The following is a 15,622-nucleotide window of genomic DNA, read 5'->3' as shown; positions in this document are numbered from 1 at the left end:
GTCCCAGGAGGTCCCAATTGGTCCCAGTAGGTCCCAGTCGTGTCCAGCTGGTCCCAATTGGTCCCAGTTGATCCCAGTAGGTTCCAGTTGTGTCCCAGTTGGTCCCAATTGGTCCCAGTAGTGCTCAGTTGAGTCCCAGTAGGTCCCAGTAGGTCCCAGTTGTGTCACAGGGCCCCGCTGTCCTCCAGCAGTGTCCAGTTATACCCAGTTGTGCCCAGTTGGTCCTAGTAAGTTCTAATTGGTCCCAGTAGGTCCCAGTTGTGTCCAGTTGGTCCCAATTGGTCCCAGTTGGTCCCAGTAGGTCCCAGTAGTGTCCCAGTAGGTCCCAGTTGTGTCACAGAGCCCCGCTGTCCTCCAGCAGTGTCCAGTTATACCCAGTAGTGCCCAGTTGTGCCAGTAGTGCACAGTAGTGCCCAGTTGGTCCCCAGTTGGTCCCAGTAGACCCCAGTGGGTCCCAGTAAGTCCCAGTTGTGTCACAGAGCCCCGCTGTCCTCCAACAGTGTCCATTTATACCCAGTAGTGCCCAGTTGGTCCCAGTAGGTCCCAGTCGTGTCCAGTAGGTCCCAGTTGGTCCCAATTGGTCCCAGTAGTGCTCAGTTGAGTCCCAGTAGGTCCCAGTAGGTCCCAGTTGTGTCACAGCGCCCCGCTGTCCTCCAGCAGTGTCCAGTTATACCCAGTTGTGCCCAGTTGGTCCTAGTAAGTTCTAATTGGTCCCAGTAGGTCCCAGTTGTCCCCAGTAGGTCCCAGTAGGTCCCAGTTGTTCCCAGTAGGTCCCAGTTGTGTCACAGCGCCCCGCTGTCCTCCAGCAGTGCCAGCCCAGCCAGCGCCGCCCAGCCGCTGATCAGCCCAAGGCAGTGCAGGCCCAGCAGCAGCCACGGCCGGGCGCTGCGCTCCTGCAGCAGGGCGGGCATCTGCGGGCACACAACACGCGTGTGGGGCGCACACGGCACGTGGAACATGTGTGTGGGGCACACACGGCACGTGGAACACACGTGTGGGACACGGCACGTGGAACAGGCATGCAGGACACACAGAACAGCATGTGGAACACGCGTGCAGGACACACACGGCACGTGGAATACACATGTGGGACACACATGGCACATGGAACACGTGTGTGTGGGACACACATGGCATGTAGAACGCATGTGGGACACACATGGCATGTGGAACAGGCATGCAGAACACACACAGCACGTGGAAAATGTGTGGGAAACACACAGCACGTGGAACACGCGTGTGGGACACACACAGCACATGGAAAATGTGTGGGACACACAGCATGTGGAACACATGTGGGACACACATGGCACACAGAACACGTTACACATGCAGCACATGCAACACGTGTGGGACACACGGCACATGAACACGTGTGTGAATCACATACAGCACATGGAACACACGTGTGGGACACACAGAGCATGCGGAACACGTGTGTTGCACATACAGCACATGTGGGACACCCAGAGCACACAGAACACGTGTGTGGGACATGCCTGTCAGACACGCATGTCCCCGCATGCCCCCACCCCACATCCCCCCATCTCCCCTCATCCCCGCCGTGTCCCCACCCCACGTCACCCCATAACCCCCATCCCCACTCCCTGTTCTTCCATACACCCCATCACCCCCATGTCCCCCCATGTCCCCCTATGTCCCCAGACCACATCCCCCACATCCCCCACCTCCCCCACATCCCCCCACATCCCCCCATATCCCCCCAGAACCCCCATATTCCCCACATCCCCCATACTCCCATGTCCCCCATATCCCCTCCCACATGCCCCCATATCCCCCATATCCCTCATATTCCCCCATACTCTCCTCCTTATCCCCCATATCCCCCATGTCCCCACGTCCCCCACATCCCCCATATCTCCCCCATATCCCCCATGTGCCCCCACATCTCCCCATATGCCCCCATATCCCCCTACACCCTCCCATATCCCCCACATTCCCATAACCCCCATATTCCCCCATATCCCCCCCCTTATCCCCCCATATTCCCATACCCCCCATATCCCTCTACATCCCCCTCATATCCCCCCCATATCCCCATATCCCCATATCCCCCATATTCCCATACCCCCCTTATCCCCCCATATTCCCATACCCCCCATATCCCTCTACATCCCCCCCATATCCCCCATATCCCCATATCCCCCATATCCCCCATATTCCCATACCCCCCATATCCCCCATATCCCCCCCATATCCTCCCATATCTCCCCACATCCCCATAACTCCCACATCCCCCATAACCCCCATATCCCGCACACCCCCATCCCATAATACCCCCATCCATCCCGTATCCCCTACCCCTTAATCCCCCATCCCATAATAAGCTACCCCATGACCCCCCATCCCGTAATACTCTATCCCATGATCCCCCATCTCCTACTCCCCCTTCCCCTAACGCGCTCTCCCATGGTCCCCCATTTCACGATCCCCTCCCCCCATCCCATAATATGCTATCCCATGATCCGCCATCAAACACTCCCCCATCCCATAATATTCTATCCCACAACCCCCAGGAATTACGCTATCCCATGATCCCCCACCGCACACTCCCCCTTCCCCTAACGCGCTCTCCCATGATCCCCCATTCCATGACCCCACCATCCCATAATATGCTATCCCATGATCCCCATCCCACGCTTCCCCAGTCCACATACCGCTATCCCATGATCCTCCATCCCACACACCCCCTTCCCCTAACGCGCTCTCCCATGATCCCCCATTCCACGATCCCCCCCCCCATCCCATATTACGCTATCCCATGATCCCCCACCGCACACTCCCCTTTCCCCTAACGCGCTCTCCCATCATCCTCCATTCTCACCATGTCGCACAGCGCCACATAGAGGAAGATCCCCGCCGCCGCCCCGCACACCCATCTCAGCGCTTCCGCGTCGGTTCCGATGGCCAGCCCGGCTCCCACGCCGATCAAAGCGGGCAGCGCCGCCACGGCGTTCAGCAGCACGGCCCGCCCCGCGCTCAGCCCCGACCGCAGCAGGGCGGCCATGTCGCCTGTGGGACGGCGTCCGTCCGCAACGCTGCCCCACGGAACGGAGCCCCGCCCCATAGATCGGCCCCTCTGCCCCATACATCGGCCCCGCTGCCCCATACATCGGCACCGCTGCCCCATAGAGCGGAGCTCTGCCCTATAGAACACAGTTCTGTCCCATAGACCAGCCCCGCTGCCCCATAGAATGGAGCTCTGCCCCATAGATTGGCCCCTCTGCCCCATAGAACCAAGTTCTGCCCCGTAGATCTGCCCCTCTGCCCCATAAAATGGAGCTCAGCTCCATAGAATGCACCTCTGACCCATAGAATGGAGCTCTGCCCCACAGATTCAACCTATTGCCCAATAGAGTGCCCCGCTGCCCCATAGATCAGCCCCTCTGCCCCATAGAATGGAGCTCTGCCCCATAGATTGGCTTCACTGCCCCACAGAATGCACCTCTGCCCCATAGAATACAGCTCTGCCCCATAGATTCAACCTGCTGCCCAAGAGAGTGCCCCGCTGCCCCATAGAAGGGACCCACTGACCCATAGACTGCACTTCTGCCCCACAGATTGAAGCTCCACCCCATAGATTGGCTTCACTCCCCCATAGAATGGAACTCTGCCCCATAGAATGCGCCTCTGCCCCATAGATTGAAACTGCACCCCATAGATTGGCCCCGCTGCCCCATAGAATGCACCTCTGCCCCATAGATTGGCCCCACTGCCCCATAGAATGTGCCTCCGCCCCATAGATTGGACCCACTGCCCTATAGAATGCACCTCTGCCCCATAGATTGACCCCATATGTTGCTCCCACTGCCCCACTCCCATAAGCCCCGCCCACTCCCAAATCCTCCCATGCCATTGGTCCCACCTGCCCATAAGCCCCACCCAATCAGCACCACCCCATGCATCCAGCCCCGCCCACCCAGAGCCCCGCCCACCCCAAAGCCCTGTCCAATCCAGCACTGCCGTATCCATGTAGCCCCACCCACCCCACAAGCTGCACCCAATCAAGTCCCTCCCAATCCATCTAGCCCCGCCCACACATAAGCCCCACCCAATCCAGTCCTGCTGAACCCTTCTAGCCCCGCCCACCAAACAAACCCCGCCCATCCACAGTCCCCGCCCAATCAAGCTACACCACATGGTTCTAGCCCCGCCCACCCAAAGCCCCGCCCACTCCAAAGCCTCACCCAATCATGTCCCGCCTCATCCATCCATTCCCACCCACTCCTCTCCCCCCGCCCAATCCAGTCCCTCCCACCCCACAAACCCCGCCCACCCCTCCAGCCCCGTCCAATCAAAACCCGTCCCTCCCCCAGGAGCCCCGCCCCCGCTGACCCAGCTCGTGCGGCAGTTCGTGGAGCAGCACCGCCACTGCAGTTCCCACCCCCGACCGCCAGGAGGCGCTGAAGGCGGCGCCCAGCGCCACTCCGTCCGCGGCGTTGTGCAGCGCGTCGCCCAGCGTCAGCAGCAGCGGCAGCGCCTGGAGGACTGGGGGGGGGGGGGGGGGGGGGCGGTCACGTGTGGGGTCACGTGTGGCGTCATGGGGTCACGTGTGGGGTTATGGGGTCACGTGTGGGGCTTGGGGGTGGGGTATGGGGTCACCAATGGGGTTATGGGGTCATGTATAGGGTTATGGGGTCACCTATGGGGTCACTTATGGGGTCACATATGGGGTCACATATGGGGCTGTGGGGTCACGTGTGGGGTTATGGGGTTGGTTATGGGGTTATGGGGTCACGTATGGGGTTATGGGGGTCACCTATGGGGTCACATATGGGGTTGTGGGGTCACGTATGGGGTTATGGGGTGGGGTATGGGGTCATGTATGGGGTTATGGGGTCACGTATGGGGTCATGGGGTTGGTTATGGGGTTATGGGGTTATGGGGTGGGGTATGGGGTCATGTATGGGGTCATGGGGTCATGTGTGGGGTCATTTGTGGGATTATGGGGTTATGGGATCACGTATGGGGTTATGGGGTCATGTATAGGGTCTGGGGGTTATGGAGTAGGGTATGGGGTCATATATGGGGTTATGGGGTCGCTTCTGCGGTTATGGGGATATGGGATCAGGTGTCGGGTTATGGGGCCATGTATGGGGTCACTTATGGAGTTATGGGGTCAGGTGTGGGGTCATGGCATTATGGGGTCATGTATGGGCTTATCGGGTGGGATATGGGGTTATGGGGTCACGAATGGGGTTATGGGGTCCAGTATGGGGTCATGGGGTTATGAGGTGGGGTGTGGGTCATGTATGGGGTTGTGGGGTGGGATATGGGGTCAGGAATGGGGTAATGGAGTTATGGGGTCATGGGGTCATGTATGGGGTTATGGGGTAATGGGGTCAGGGATGGGGTCATGGGGTTATGGGGTCACGTATAGGGTTATGGAGTCAGGCATGGGGTTACTTATGGGGTTATGGGGTCATGTATAGGGTTATGGGGTCGGTTATGGGGTTGTGGGATTATGGAGGCATGTATGGGATCACTTAAGGGGTCACATATGGGGCTATGGGGGAGGTTATGGGGTCATGTATGGGGTCACTTGTGGAGATATGGGGTTATGGAGTTATGGGGTGGGGTGTGGGATGTGGGATACAGGGTTGTGGGTTATGGGGCGGCTATGGGGCAGCAATGGGGAAGCTATAGGGCAGTTATAGGGCAGCTATGGGCCACCTATGGGCCATCTATGGGGCAGCTATGGGGTAACTATGGGGCTGCTATTGGGCAGCTATGGGGCAGTTATGGGGCTGGATATGGGGCAGCTATAGGGCAGCTATGGGGTGGCTATGGGGCAATTATGGGGCAGCTATGGGGTCACTGTGGGGCAGTTATGGGGCTGCTATGAGGCAGCTATGGGGCAGCTATGGGGCTGGACATGGGGCAGCTATGGGGCAATTATGGGCAGTTAAGGGGCAGCTGTGGGGCACCTATGGGGCAGTTATAGGGCAGCTTAGGGGCAGCTATGGGGCAGCTATGGGGAAATTATGGGGCTGGATATGGGGCAGCTATGGGGCAGCTATGGGGAAATTATGGGGCTGGATATGGGGCAGTTATGGGGCAGCTATGGGGAAGTTATGGGGTAACTATGGGACTGCTATGGGGCAGCTATGGGGCAGTTATGGGGCTGGATATGGGGCAGCTATGGGGCAGGAATAGGGTGGTTATGGGACAGCTATAGGGCACTTATGGGGCAGCTGTGGAGCAGTTATGGGGCAGTTATGGGGCAGCTGTGGGGCACTTATGGGGCAGTTATGGGGCAGCTGTGGGGCACAGCCCCACTCGTACCGTTGCGCTGCAGTTCATCGTCGCTCAAAGCGCTGTGGGGCGGCTGCTCCTATGGGGTCGAGGGGGGCAACGGACAGTGGGTGCCCCATAGCGCTGCCCCAAAGATCCCCCGGCCCCACAGCTCCACCCCATAACCCCCCCACCCCATAGATACAGGGGACTGGGGGGGGTATAGGGGACTGGGGGTCCCTATAATCCCACACAATCCCATATAACCCCACATGATCCCATATAACCCCCCCCCAATCCCCTATAACCCACCCCAATCCCCCCCAACCCCCCCCCCCATCCCCTATAATTCCACCCGATCCCATATAACCCCCATGATCCCATATAACCCATAGGATCCCATACAACCCCCCTGATCCTATATAACCCATAGGATCCCATATAGCCCATAGGATCCTATATAACCCCCCCAATCCTATATAACCCCCACAATCCCATATAATGCCCCCGATCCCATATATCCCCCTATGATCCCATACAACCCCCACAATCCCATATAGTCCCCACAATCCCATATAACCCCCACAATCCCATATAGTTCCCACGATCCCATTTAACCCATATAATCCCATATAACCCCCCAATCCCATACAACCCCCACAATCCCATATAACCCCACGATCCCATATAAGCCCCCAATCCCATATAACCCCCACAATCCCATATAACCCCATGATCCCATATGACCCCCTCAATTCCATATAACCCCCCCAATCCCATATAACCCCCCAATCGCACATAATCCCCACGATCCCATACAACCCCCACGATCCCATATAACCCCACACAATCCCATATAACGCCCCCAATCCCATATAACCCCATAAGCCCCCGATCCCATATAACCCCCCCAATCCCATATGACCCCCATGAACCCATATAAACCCTCCGACCCCATACACCCCACAGGACCCCATACACCCCATAGGACCCCATACACCCCCCAGGATCCCATATAACCCATAGGATCCCATATAACCCACAGGACCCCATACACCCCATACACCCCACACGATGCCATATACCCCCCAGGACCCCACACACCCCATAGGACCCCATATAACCCACACACCCCATACACCCCCAGGACCCCATACACCCCACACACCCCATACACCCCATACACCTCATACACCCCCCAGGACCCCACACACCCCACACACCCCATACACCCTACACACCCCATACACCCCAGAGGACCCCACGCACCCCGCACACCCCCCACACCCCACACACCCCATAGGACCCCAAACAACCCCGCGACCCCATACACCCCCCCAGGACCCCATACACCCACACGACCCCACACACCCCACACACCCCCAGGACCCCACACACCCCATATAACCCCCAGGACCCCATACACCCCCCAGGACCCCATACACCCCACACACCCCATAGGACCCCACACCCCACACGCCCCCATTACCCCCCGCCCCCCGGCTCCTCACCCCGCTCACCTTCCGTCCATCGCCGCCCCCCCCCTCCTCGCTCAGCTCCATCCGCTGCTGCTGCGCCGCCCCCCCCTGCGCCCCACAGGGTCAGCAGCGCCCATAGAAACCCCACAGCGCCCCACAGCGCCCCATAACACCCCATAATATCCCATAATGCCCCATAACACCCCATAACACCCCATAACACCCCATAATACCCCATAATACCCCATAACACCCCATAATACCCCATAATACCCCATAGCGCCCCACAGCGCCCCATAACACCCCATAATACCCCATAACACCCCATAACACCCCATAATACCCCATAATACCCCATAATACCCCATAACACCCCATAACACCCCATAATACCCCATAATACCCCATAACACCCCATAACACCCCATAATACCCCATAATACACCATAATACCCCATAACACCCCATAACACCCCATAGCGCCCCACAGCACCCCACAGCGCCCCATAGCACCCCATAATACCCCATAATACCCCATAACACCCCATAATACTCCATAGCGCCCCATAGCGCCCCATAGCGCCCCATAGCACCCCAGAGCACCCCATAGCGCCCCATAGCACCCCATAGTGCCCCATAGTGCCCCATAAGTTCCCATACGCTCCCATAACACCCAGAGCGCCCCATAGCGTCCCATAGCACCCCATGGCGCCCCATAACACCTGATAGCACCCCATGAGCCCCCATAAGCTCCCATAACACCCCATATCTCTCCATAGCACCCCATAGCGCCCCATAGCTCCTCAGAGCGCCCCATAGCGCCCCATATCTCACCATATCACCCCATAGTACTCTATAACACCCCATAGCGCCCCATAAGTTCCCATAGCACCCCATTCCACCCTATAGCGCCCCATAGTGCCACATAGAGTCCCATAGCGCCCCATAACTCCCCATAGCGCCTTATAGCACCCCATAGCGCCCCATAACTTCCCATAACACCCAAACCGCCCCATACCACCTCATATCACCCCATAACACCCCATAGCGCCCCATAAACCACCCCACAGCACCCCATAACACCTCATAACCCCCCATAGACCCTCCATATCCTCACCCCATAACCTCCCCCACCCCATAACCTCCATGTCCCCCCACCCCACAAACCCCCCTCACCCCATATCCCCCCCCCATAACCCCTCCCACCCCATATCCCACCCCATAACCACCCCCATCCCATAAAACCCTCCATATCCTCACCCCATATCCCACCCCATAACCCCCCCACCCCACATCCCACCCCAAAACCTCCCCACCCCATAACCCCCCCACGATCCCCCCACAACCCCCCCACCCCATATCCCACCCCATAGCCCCCTCACCCACATCCCACCCCATAACCCCCCCACCCCATAACCCCCCCACCCCAAAACCCCCTCACAACCCCCCCACCCCATATCATCACTCAATATCCCACCCCATAGTCCCCCACCCCACATCCCACCCCATAACCCCCTCACAACCCCCCACTCCATATCCCCACCCCATATCCCACCCCATAACCCCCTCACCCCACATCCCACCCACAACTCCCCCACCCCAAAACCCTCCCACAATCCCCCCACCCCATATCCCACCCCATATCCCACCCCATAACATCCCACAACCCCCCCCACCCCATAACCCCCCCACAATCCCCCCACCCCACATCCCACCCCACAACCCCATTCACCCCATAGCCCCCCCACCCCATATCCCTCCCCATATCCCACCCCATATCCTCACCCCATATCCCACCCCATAACCTCCCCCCCCATATCCCCCTCCCTGTCCCCCCCATATCCCCACCCCACATCCCACCCCACAACCCCTCCACGATCCCCCCCCCCCCCATCTCCCCGCCATCCCATAATACCCCGGATCCTCACCCAGCACTTCGCCGCCCTGCCGGCGATGCGGAGGCTCCTCTCCATCAGGAAGAAGCAGAAGATGGCCGCCAGCACCACCAGCAGCTGCCACGGCTGCACACGCGTGTGCTCGTGCGTGTGCTCCTCCTGCCCCGCCTCCTCGTGCGTGTGCAGCTCTAGGAACTGACGCGCACACGCATGTTACACGCCTGGGCGTGGGCGCATGTGGTCATGTATGTGGTGGCGTGTGCGCTCGTGGGTGTGTGTCTGCTCACGGATGTGGTCGTGCGTGTGGTCATACGTGTGCTCGTGCGTGTGTCTGGTCATGTATGTGGTCATACATGTGGTCGTGTGTGTGTCTGGTCATGTATGTGGTCATGTATGTGGTCATATGTGCGCTCATGCGTGTGTCTGGTTATGTATGTGGTCATACATGCAGTCACATATGCGGTCATGCGTATGTCTGATCATGTATATGGTCATATGTGTGGTCATGTGCGTGTCTGGTCACATGTGTTGTCACGTATGTGGTCATACATGTGCTCGTGCGTGTGTCTGGTCATGTATGTGGCCATGTGTGTTGTCATGGTTGTGGTCGTGTGTGTGGTCATGTGTGTGTCAGGTCATGTGTGTGGTCATACATGTGGTCATGGGTGTGTGGTCACATATGTGGCTAGAGCTACGTGTGATCATAACTGTGCTCATGACTGAGTCATGTATGTGCTTATATGTGTGGTCGTGTGTTTGTGGGTGCACACGTGTGACCTGACACATGTATGACCACGCATGTAGCAGCTCTCACACATTTCTACACACACGTGGAGTCATGTATGTGACCACATGTGCCCATGATCACACATATGAGCACATACGTGACCACACACACCCATGAGCACACACATGTGCACACCCATGGCCTCACACACGTACGACACGCCCCTGACCCCACGTATGACACACGTATGACCCACACATCTGACCCCCCACCTGTGGCAGGAGGTCCAGCATGACCACACATATGACCACACACACACCCCGACCCCACGTATGATACATGTATGACCACATGCATGACCAGATACACCCGTGGCCGCACATATGACCACATGTATGACCCGTGACCACACCCATGACCGCATACATGACCACACATGCACCCATGATCCCACATATGAGCACACCCACGACCTCACACGTGCATGACACAGCCCTGACCCCATGTATGACACACATATGAGACACGTATGACCCCGTACCTGCGGCAGGAGGTGCAGCATGACCCCACACATGACCACCCCCACCCCCATGACCCCACATATGAGCACACTCATGACCTCACACGTGCACGACACACCCGTGCCCCCACGTATGACACATGTATGACCGCATACGTGACCAGACACACCCGTGACCACACATACGACCACATGCATGACCCGTGACCACACCCATGACCACCCCCACCCCCGTGACCCCACATGTGAGCACACCCACGACCTCGCACATGCATGACACACCCCTGACCCCACATATGACACACGTATGACACACGTATGACCCCATACCTGCGTCAGGAGGTGCAGCATGACCCCACACATGACCACCCCCGCCCCCGTGACCCCACACATGAGCTCACCCACGACCTCACACACCTATGACACGCCCCCGACCCCACGCATGACGCACGTATGACACACGTATGACGCCGTACCTGCGGCAGGAGGTGCAGCATTGCGTCCCCACTCAGAGCCCCGGCCCCCAGGGCCAGCAGGAGCTGCAGCAGCCCGCGCTGCACCGAGGGGCAGCGGCCGCAGAGCAGCAGAACGGCGCCCAGGGGGGCAGCGGCGGAGATCAGCAGAGTCGCAAGGACTGCAAGCAGCGAGCCTGCAATGGGGCGGGGGGGGGAATCTATGGGGTGGGGGGCACTTGTGGGGTCACTGAGGGCGTCTATGGGGCAGGGAGGCACTTATGGGGTCAGTGGAGCATCTAAGGGGTGGGAGGGCACTTGTGGGGTCACTGAGGGCGTCTATGGGATCAGTGGGATCATCTATGGGGTGGGGAGGCACTTATGGGGTCACTGAGGGCATCTAAGGGGCGGGGGGCACTTGTGGGGTCAGTGGAGCATCTATGGGGCGGGGGGGCACTTATGGGGTCAGTGGAGCATCTAAGGGGTGGGAGGGCATTTATGGGGTCAGTGGGATCATCTATGGGGTGGGGAGGCACTTATGGGGTCACTGAGGGCATCTAAGGGGCGGGGGGCACTTGTGGGGTCAGTGGGGGCACTTGTGGGGTCACTGAGGGCATCTATGGGGTCAGTGGGATCATCTATGGGGTCAGTGAGGGCATCTATGGGGTCAGTGGGATCATCTATGGGGCGGGGGGCACTTGTGGGGTCACTGAGGGCGTCTATGGGGCAGGGAGGCACTTATGGGGTCAGTGGAGCATCTATGGGGCGGGGGGACACTTATGGGGTCAGTGAGGGCATCTATGGGGTGGGAGGGCACTTATGGGGTCACTGAGGGCATCTATGGGGTCAGTGGGATCATCTATGGCGTCAGTGGAGACATCTGTGGGGTGGGGACACTTATGGGGTCAGTGAGGGCACCTATGGGGTCAGTGGGATCATCTATGGGGAAGGGGACACTTGTGGGGTCACTGAGGGCATCTATGGGGCAGGGAGGCACTTATGGGGTCAGTGGGGGCACTTGTGGGGTCACTAAGGGCATCTATTGGGCGGGGGGCACTTATGGGGTCAGTGGGATCATCTATGGGGTCAGTGGAGACATCTGTGGGGTGGGGGCACTTATGGGGTCAGTGGGGGAATCTATGGGATGGAGGGGCATCTATGGGGCCAGTGGGGCATCTATGGGGCAGGGAGGCACTTGTGGGGTCAGTGGGGGCACTTATGGGGTCAGTGGGGGAATCTATGGGGTGGGAGGGCACTTATGGGGTCAGTGGGATCATCTATGGGGTGGGGAGGCACTTATGGGGTCACTGAGGGCATCTATGGGGCAGGGGGCACTTGTGGGGTCAGTGGGGGCACTTATGGGGTCAGTGAGGGCATCTATGGGGCAGGGATCATCTATGGGGTCAGTGGGGGAATCTATGGGGCAGGGGGGCACTTATGGGGTCACTGAGGGCATCTATGGGGCGGGGAGGCACTTATGGGGTCAGTGGGGGAATCTATGGGGTCAGTGGGGGCACTTATGGGGTCCGTGAGGGCATCGATGGGGTCAGTGGGATTATCTATGGGGCCAGTGGGGCATCTATGGGGCAGGGGGGCACTTATGGGGTCAGTGGGGGCATCTACAGGGTGGGGGGGGGCACTTATGGGGTCCGTGAGGGCACTTATGGGGTCAGTGGGGGAATCTATGGGGTGTGGGCATCTATGCGGTCATTGGGGGCACTTATGGGGTCACTGAGGGCATCTATGGGGCAGGGAGGCACTTATGGGGTCAGTGAGGGCATCTATGGGGTGGGGGGGCACTTATGGGGTCAGTGCGGGCACTTATGGGGTCAGTGAAGGAATCTATGGGGTGGGGGCATCTATGGGGCGGGGGGCACTTATGGGGTCAGTGAGGGCATCTATGGGGTGAGTGGGATCATCTATGGGGACAGTGGGGGCACTGTCCAAGGGCAAAGGGCAAAGGGCAAAGGTCAAGGGTTAGGCATCGGGGCACGGGGGCAGGGCGACACATTGGGTGCAGTGAGCCTGCATGGGGGGTCAGGGGTCAGAGGTCAGGGGCACCCCACAACCAGCACTGATCTTGCAGGGGAGGTCAGGGGTCAAGGGTCAGGGGTCATGGGGTCAGTGGCAGCCCACAACCAGCAGTGACCTTCCCAGGCGGGTCAGAGGTCAAGAGGTCAAAGGTCACAGGTCAGGGGCAGCCTACAACCAGCAGTGATTCTACTAGAGAGGGTCAGGGGTCAAAAAGGTCAGGGGTCAGAGGTCAGGGGGTCAAGGGTTGGGCGTCAGGGGTCAAGGCATCCATTGGCTGCAGTGGCCTTGTAAGGGGGGGCAGGGGTCAGGGGTCACGGCTCAGTGTCCACTTCCTAAGATGCTTCTGGGGGTCAGGGGTCAAAGGTCACAGGTCAGGGGACAAGGGTTGGGCATCAGGGGTCAGGGGTCAGAGGTATCCCAACACCCACAGCAACAATGGGGGGGTGGAAGACAGGGATCTGCAATGACCCTACTATGGGGGTCAAGGGTCAAGAGGTCAAGGGTCAGGGGTCAAGGGTTGGGCGGTCAGGTCACCCCACAACCAGCAGTGACCCTACAAGGGATGGGTGTCAAGAGGTCAAGGGTCAGAGGTCAGGGGTCAGGGGCAGCCTCCTAGAAACCCCCCCAGAACCAACCCCATACCCTCCCCCAATCCCATATAACCCCCCTCCCCCAAAGCCCCAATCCCATGTGCCCCCCTGACCCCATATAAACCCCCCGATCCCATATCCACCCCCAACCCCATAACTGACCCCATAACCGACCCCATAACCCCCCATATCCCCCCCCAACCCCGTAGCCAACCCCATAACCCCCCACATCCCACATCCCCCACCCCATATCCCTCCCTGACCCCATACAACCCCCCCGACCCCATATCCCCCCCCCAACCCCATAACTGACCCCATAACCCCCTGCATCCCACAAGCCCCCTGACCCTATATCCCGCCCCCCACCCCATATCCCCTCCCAACCCTGTTTAACTCCCCTGACCCCATACAACACCCCCGACCCCATATGCCCCCCCCGACCCCATAACCGACCCTATAAGCCACCACATCCCACATCCCCCACCCCATATCCCCCCCCCAACCCCATAACCAACCCCATAACCCCCTCCATCCCACAACCCCCCGACCCCATATCCTGCCCCCCACCCCATATCCCCCCCCGACCCCATTTAACTCCCCTGACCCCATACAACACCCCCGACCCCATATCCCTCCCCCGACCCCGTAACTGATCCTATAACCCCCCACATCCCACATCCCCCACCCCATATCCCCCCCTGACCCCATACAACCCCCCTGACCCCATAACCGCCCCAATCCCGTAACCGACCCTATAACCCCCTGCATCCCACATCCCCCACCCCATATACCCCCCTGACCCCATACAACCCCCCCCGACCCCATAACCAACCCCATAACCCCCTGCATCCCACAACCCCCCGACCCTATATCCCACCCCCCACCCCATATCCCCCCCCGACCCCATAAACGACCCCATAACCCCCCCACATCCCACATCCCCCACCCCATATACCCCCCTGACCCCATACAACCCCCCCCAACCCCGTAACCGACCCCATAACCCCCTGCATCCCACAACCCCCCGACCCTATATCCCGCCCCCCACCCCATATCCCCCCCCGACCCCATTTAACTGCCCTGACCCCATACAACCCTCCCGACCCCATAACCTCCCACATCCCACATCCCCCCGACCCTATATCCCGCCCCCCACCCCATATCCCAGCCCGACCCCATTTAACTGCCCTGACCCCATATCCCCCCCCGACCCCATAAGCGACCCCATAGCCGCCCCATGCCCCACTCACGGTGCAGCACGCTCAGCTCCGTTCCCGCGCTCCCGGTCCCATTGCCGGTCCCATTGGCGACCCCATAATCGACCCCATTGGTGACCCCATAGGCGGCCCCATAATCGGCCCTATAGGAGGCCCCATAGCGCGAGCCCTATGTGGGGGCAGGGGGGTTATATGGGGTGAGGGGGGATATGGGGTGAGGGGGATTATATGGGGTCAGGGGGGGATATGGGGTCGGGGGGGTTGTATGGGGTCAGGGGGGATATGGGGTTGGGGGGGATATAGGGTTGGGGGGGGATATGGGGTCGGGGGAGGGATATGGGGTGAGAGGGGATATGGGACCGGGGGGATATAGGGTCAGAGAGGATATGGGGTGAGGAGGGGATATGGGGTGAGGGGGGATATTTGGGACTGGGGGGAGGATATGGGGTCAGGG

General features: G+C 59.4%; 1 protein-coding gene across 1 annotated transcript; it reads right to left on the bottom strand.

Moving 5' to 3' along the window:
* Nucleotides 1-576: 576 nt before the first annotated feature.
* Nucleotides 577-15,290, bottom strand: SLC39A4 (solute carrier family 39 member 4). The gene is made up of 8 exons (XM_090138267.1): nucleotides 15,202-15,290; nucleotides 11,352-11,524; nucleotides 9,662-9,823; nucleotides 7,776-7,841; nucleotides 6,307-6,355; nucleotides 4,357-4,509; nucleotides 2,846-3,033; nucleotides 577-911 (listed from the first exon to the last, which is right to left on the bottom strand). Exons 2-8 carry the CDS (start codon nucleotides 11,370-11,372, stop codon nucleotides 783-785), a joined length of 768 nt encoding a protein of 255 aa, XP_089994393.1. The 5' UTR covers nucleotides 11,373-11,524; nucleotides 15,202-15,290; the 3' UTR covers nucleotides 577-782.
* Nucleotides 15,291-15,622: the final 332 nt, after the last annotated feature.

Source organism: Phasianus colchicus, chromosome 3 (genome assembly GCF_987193195.1).
Source record: "Phasianus colchicus chromosome 3, bPhaCol1.hap1.1, whole genome shotgun sequence".
In the NCBI taxonomy this organism is placed as follows: domain Eukaryota; kingdom Metazoa; phylum Chordata; class Aves; order Galliformes; family Phasianidae; genus Phasianus; species Phasianus colchicus.
Note: the sequence above shows the minus strand (reverse complement) of the source record. Positions and strands in the feature narration are given on the sequence as shown.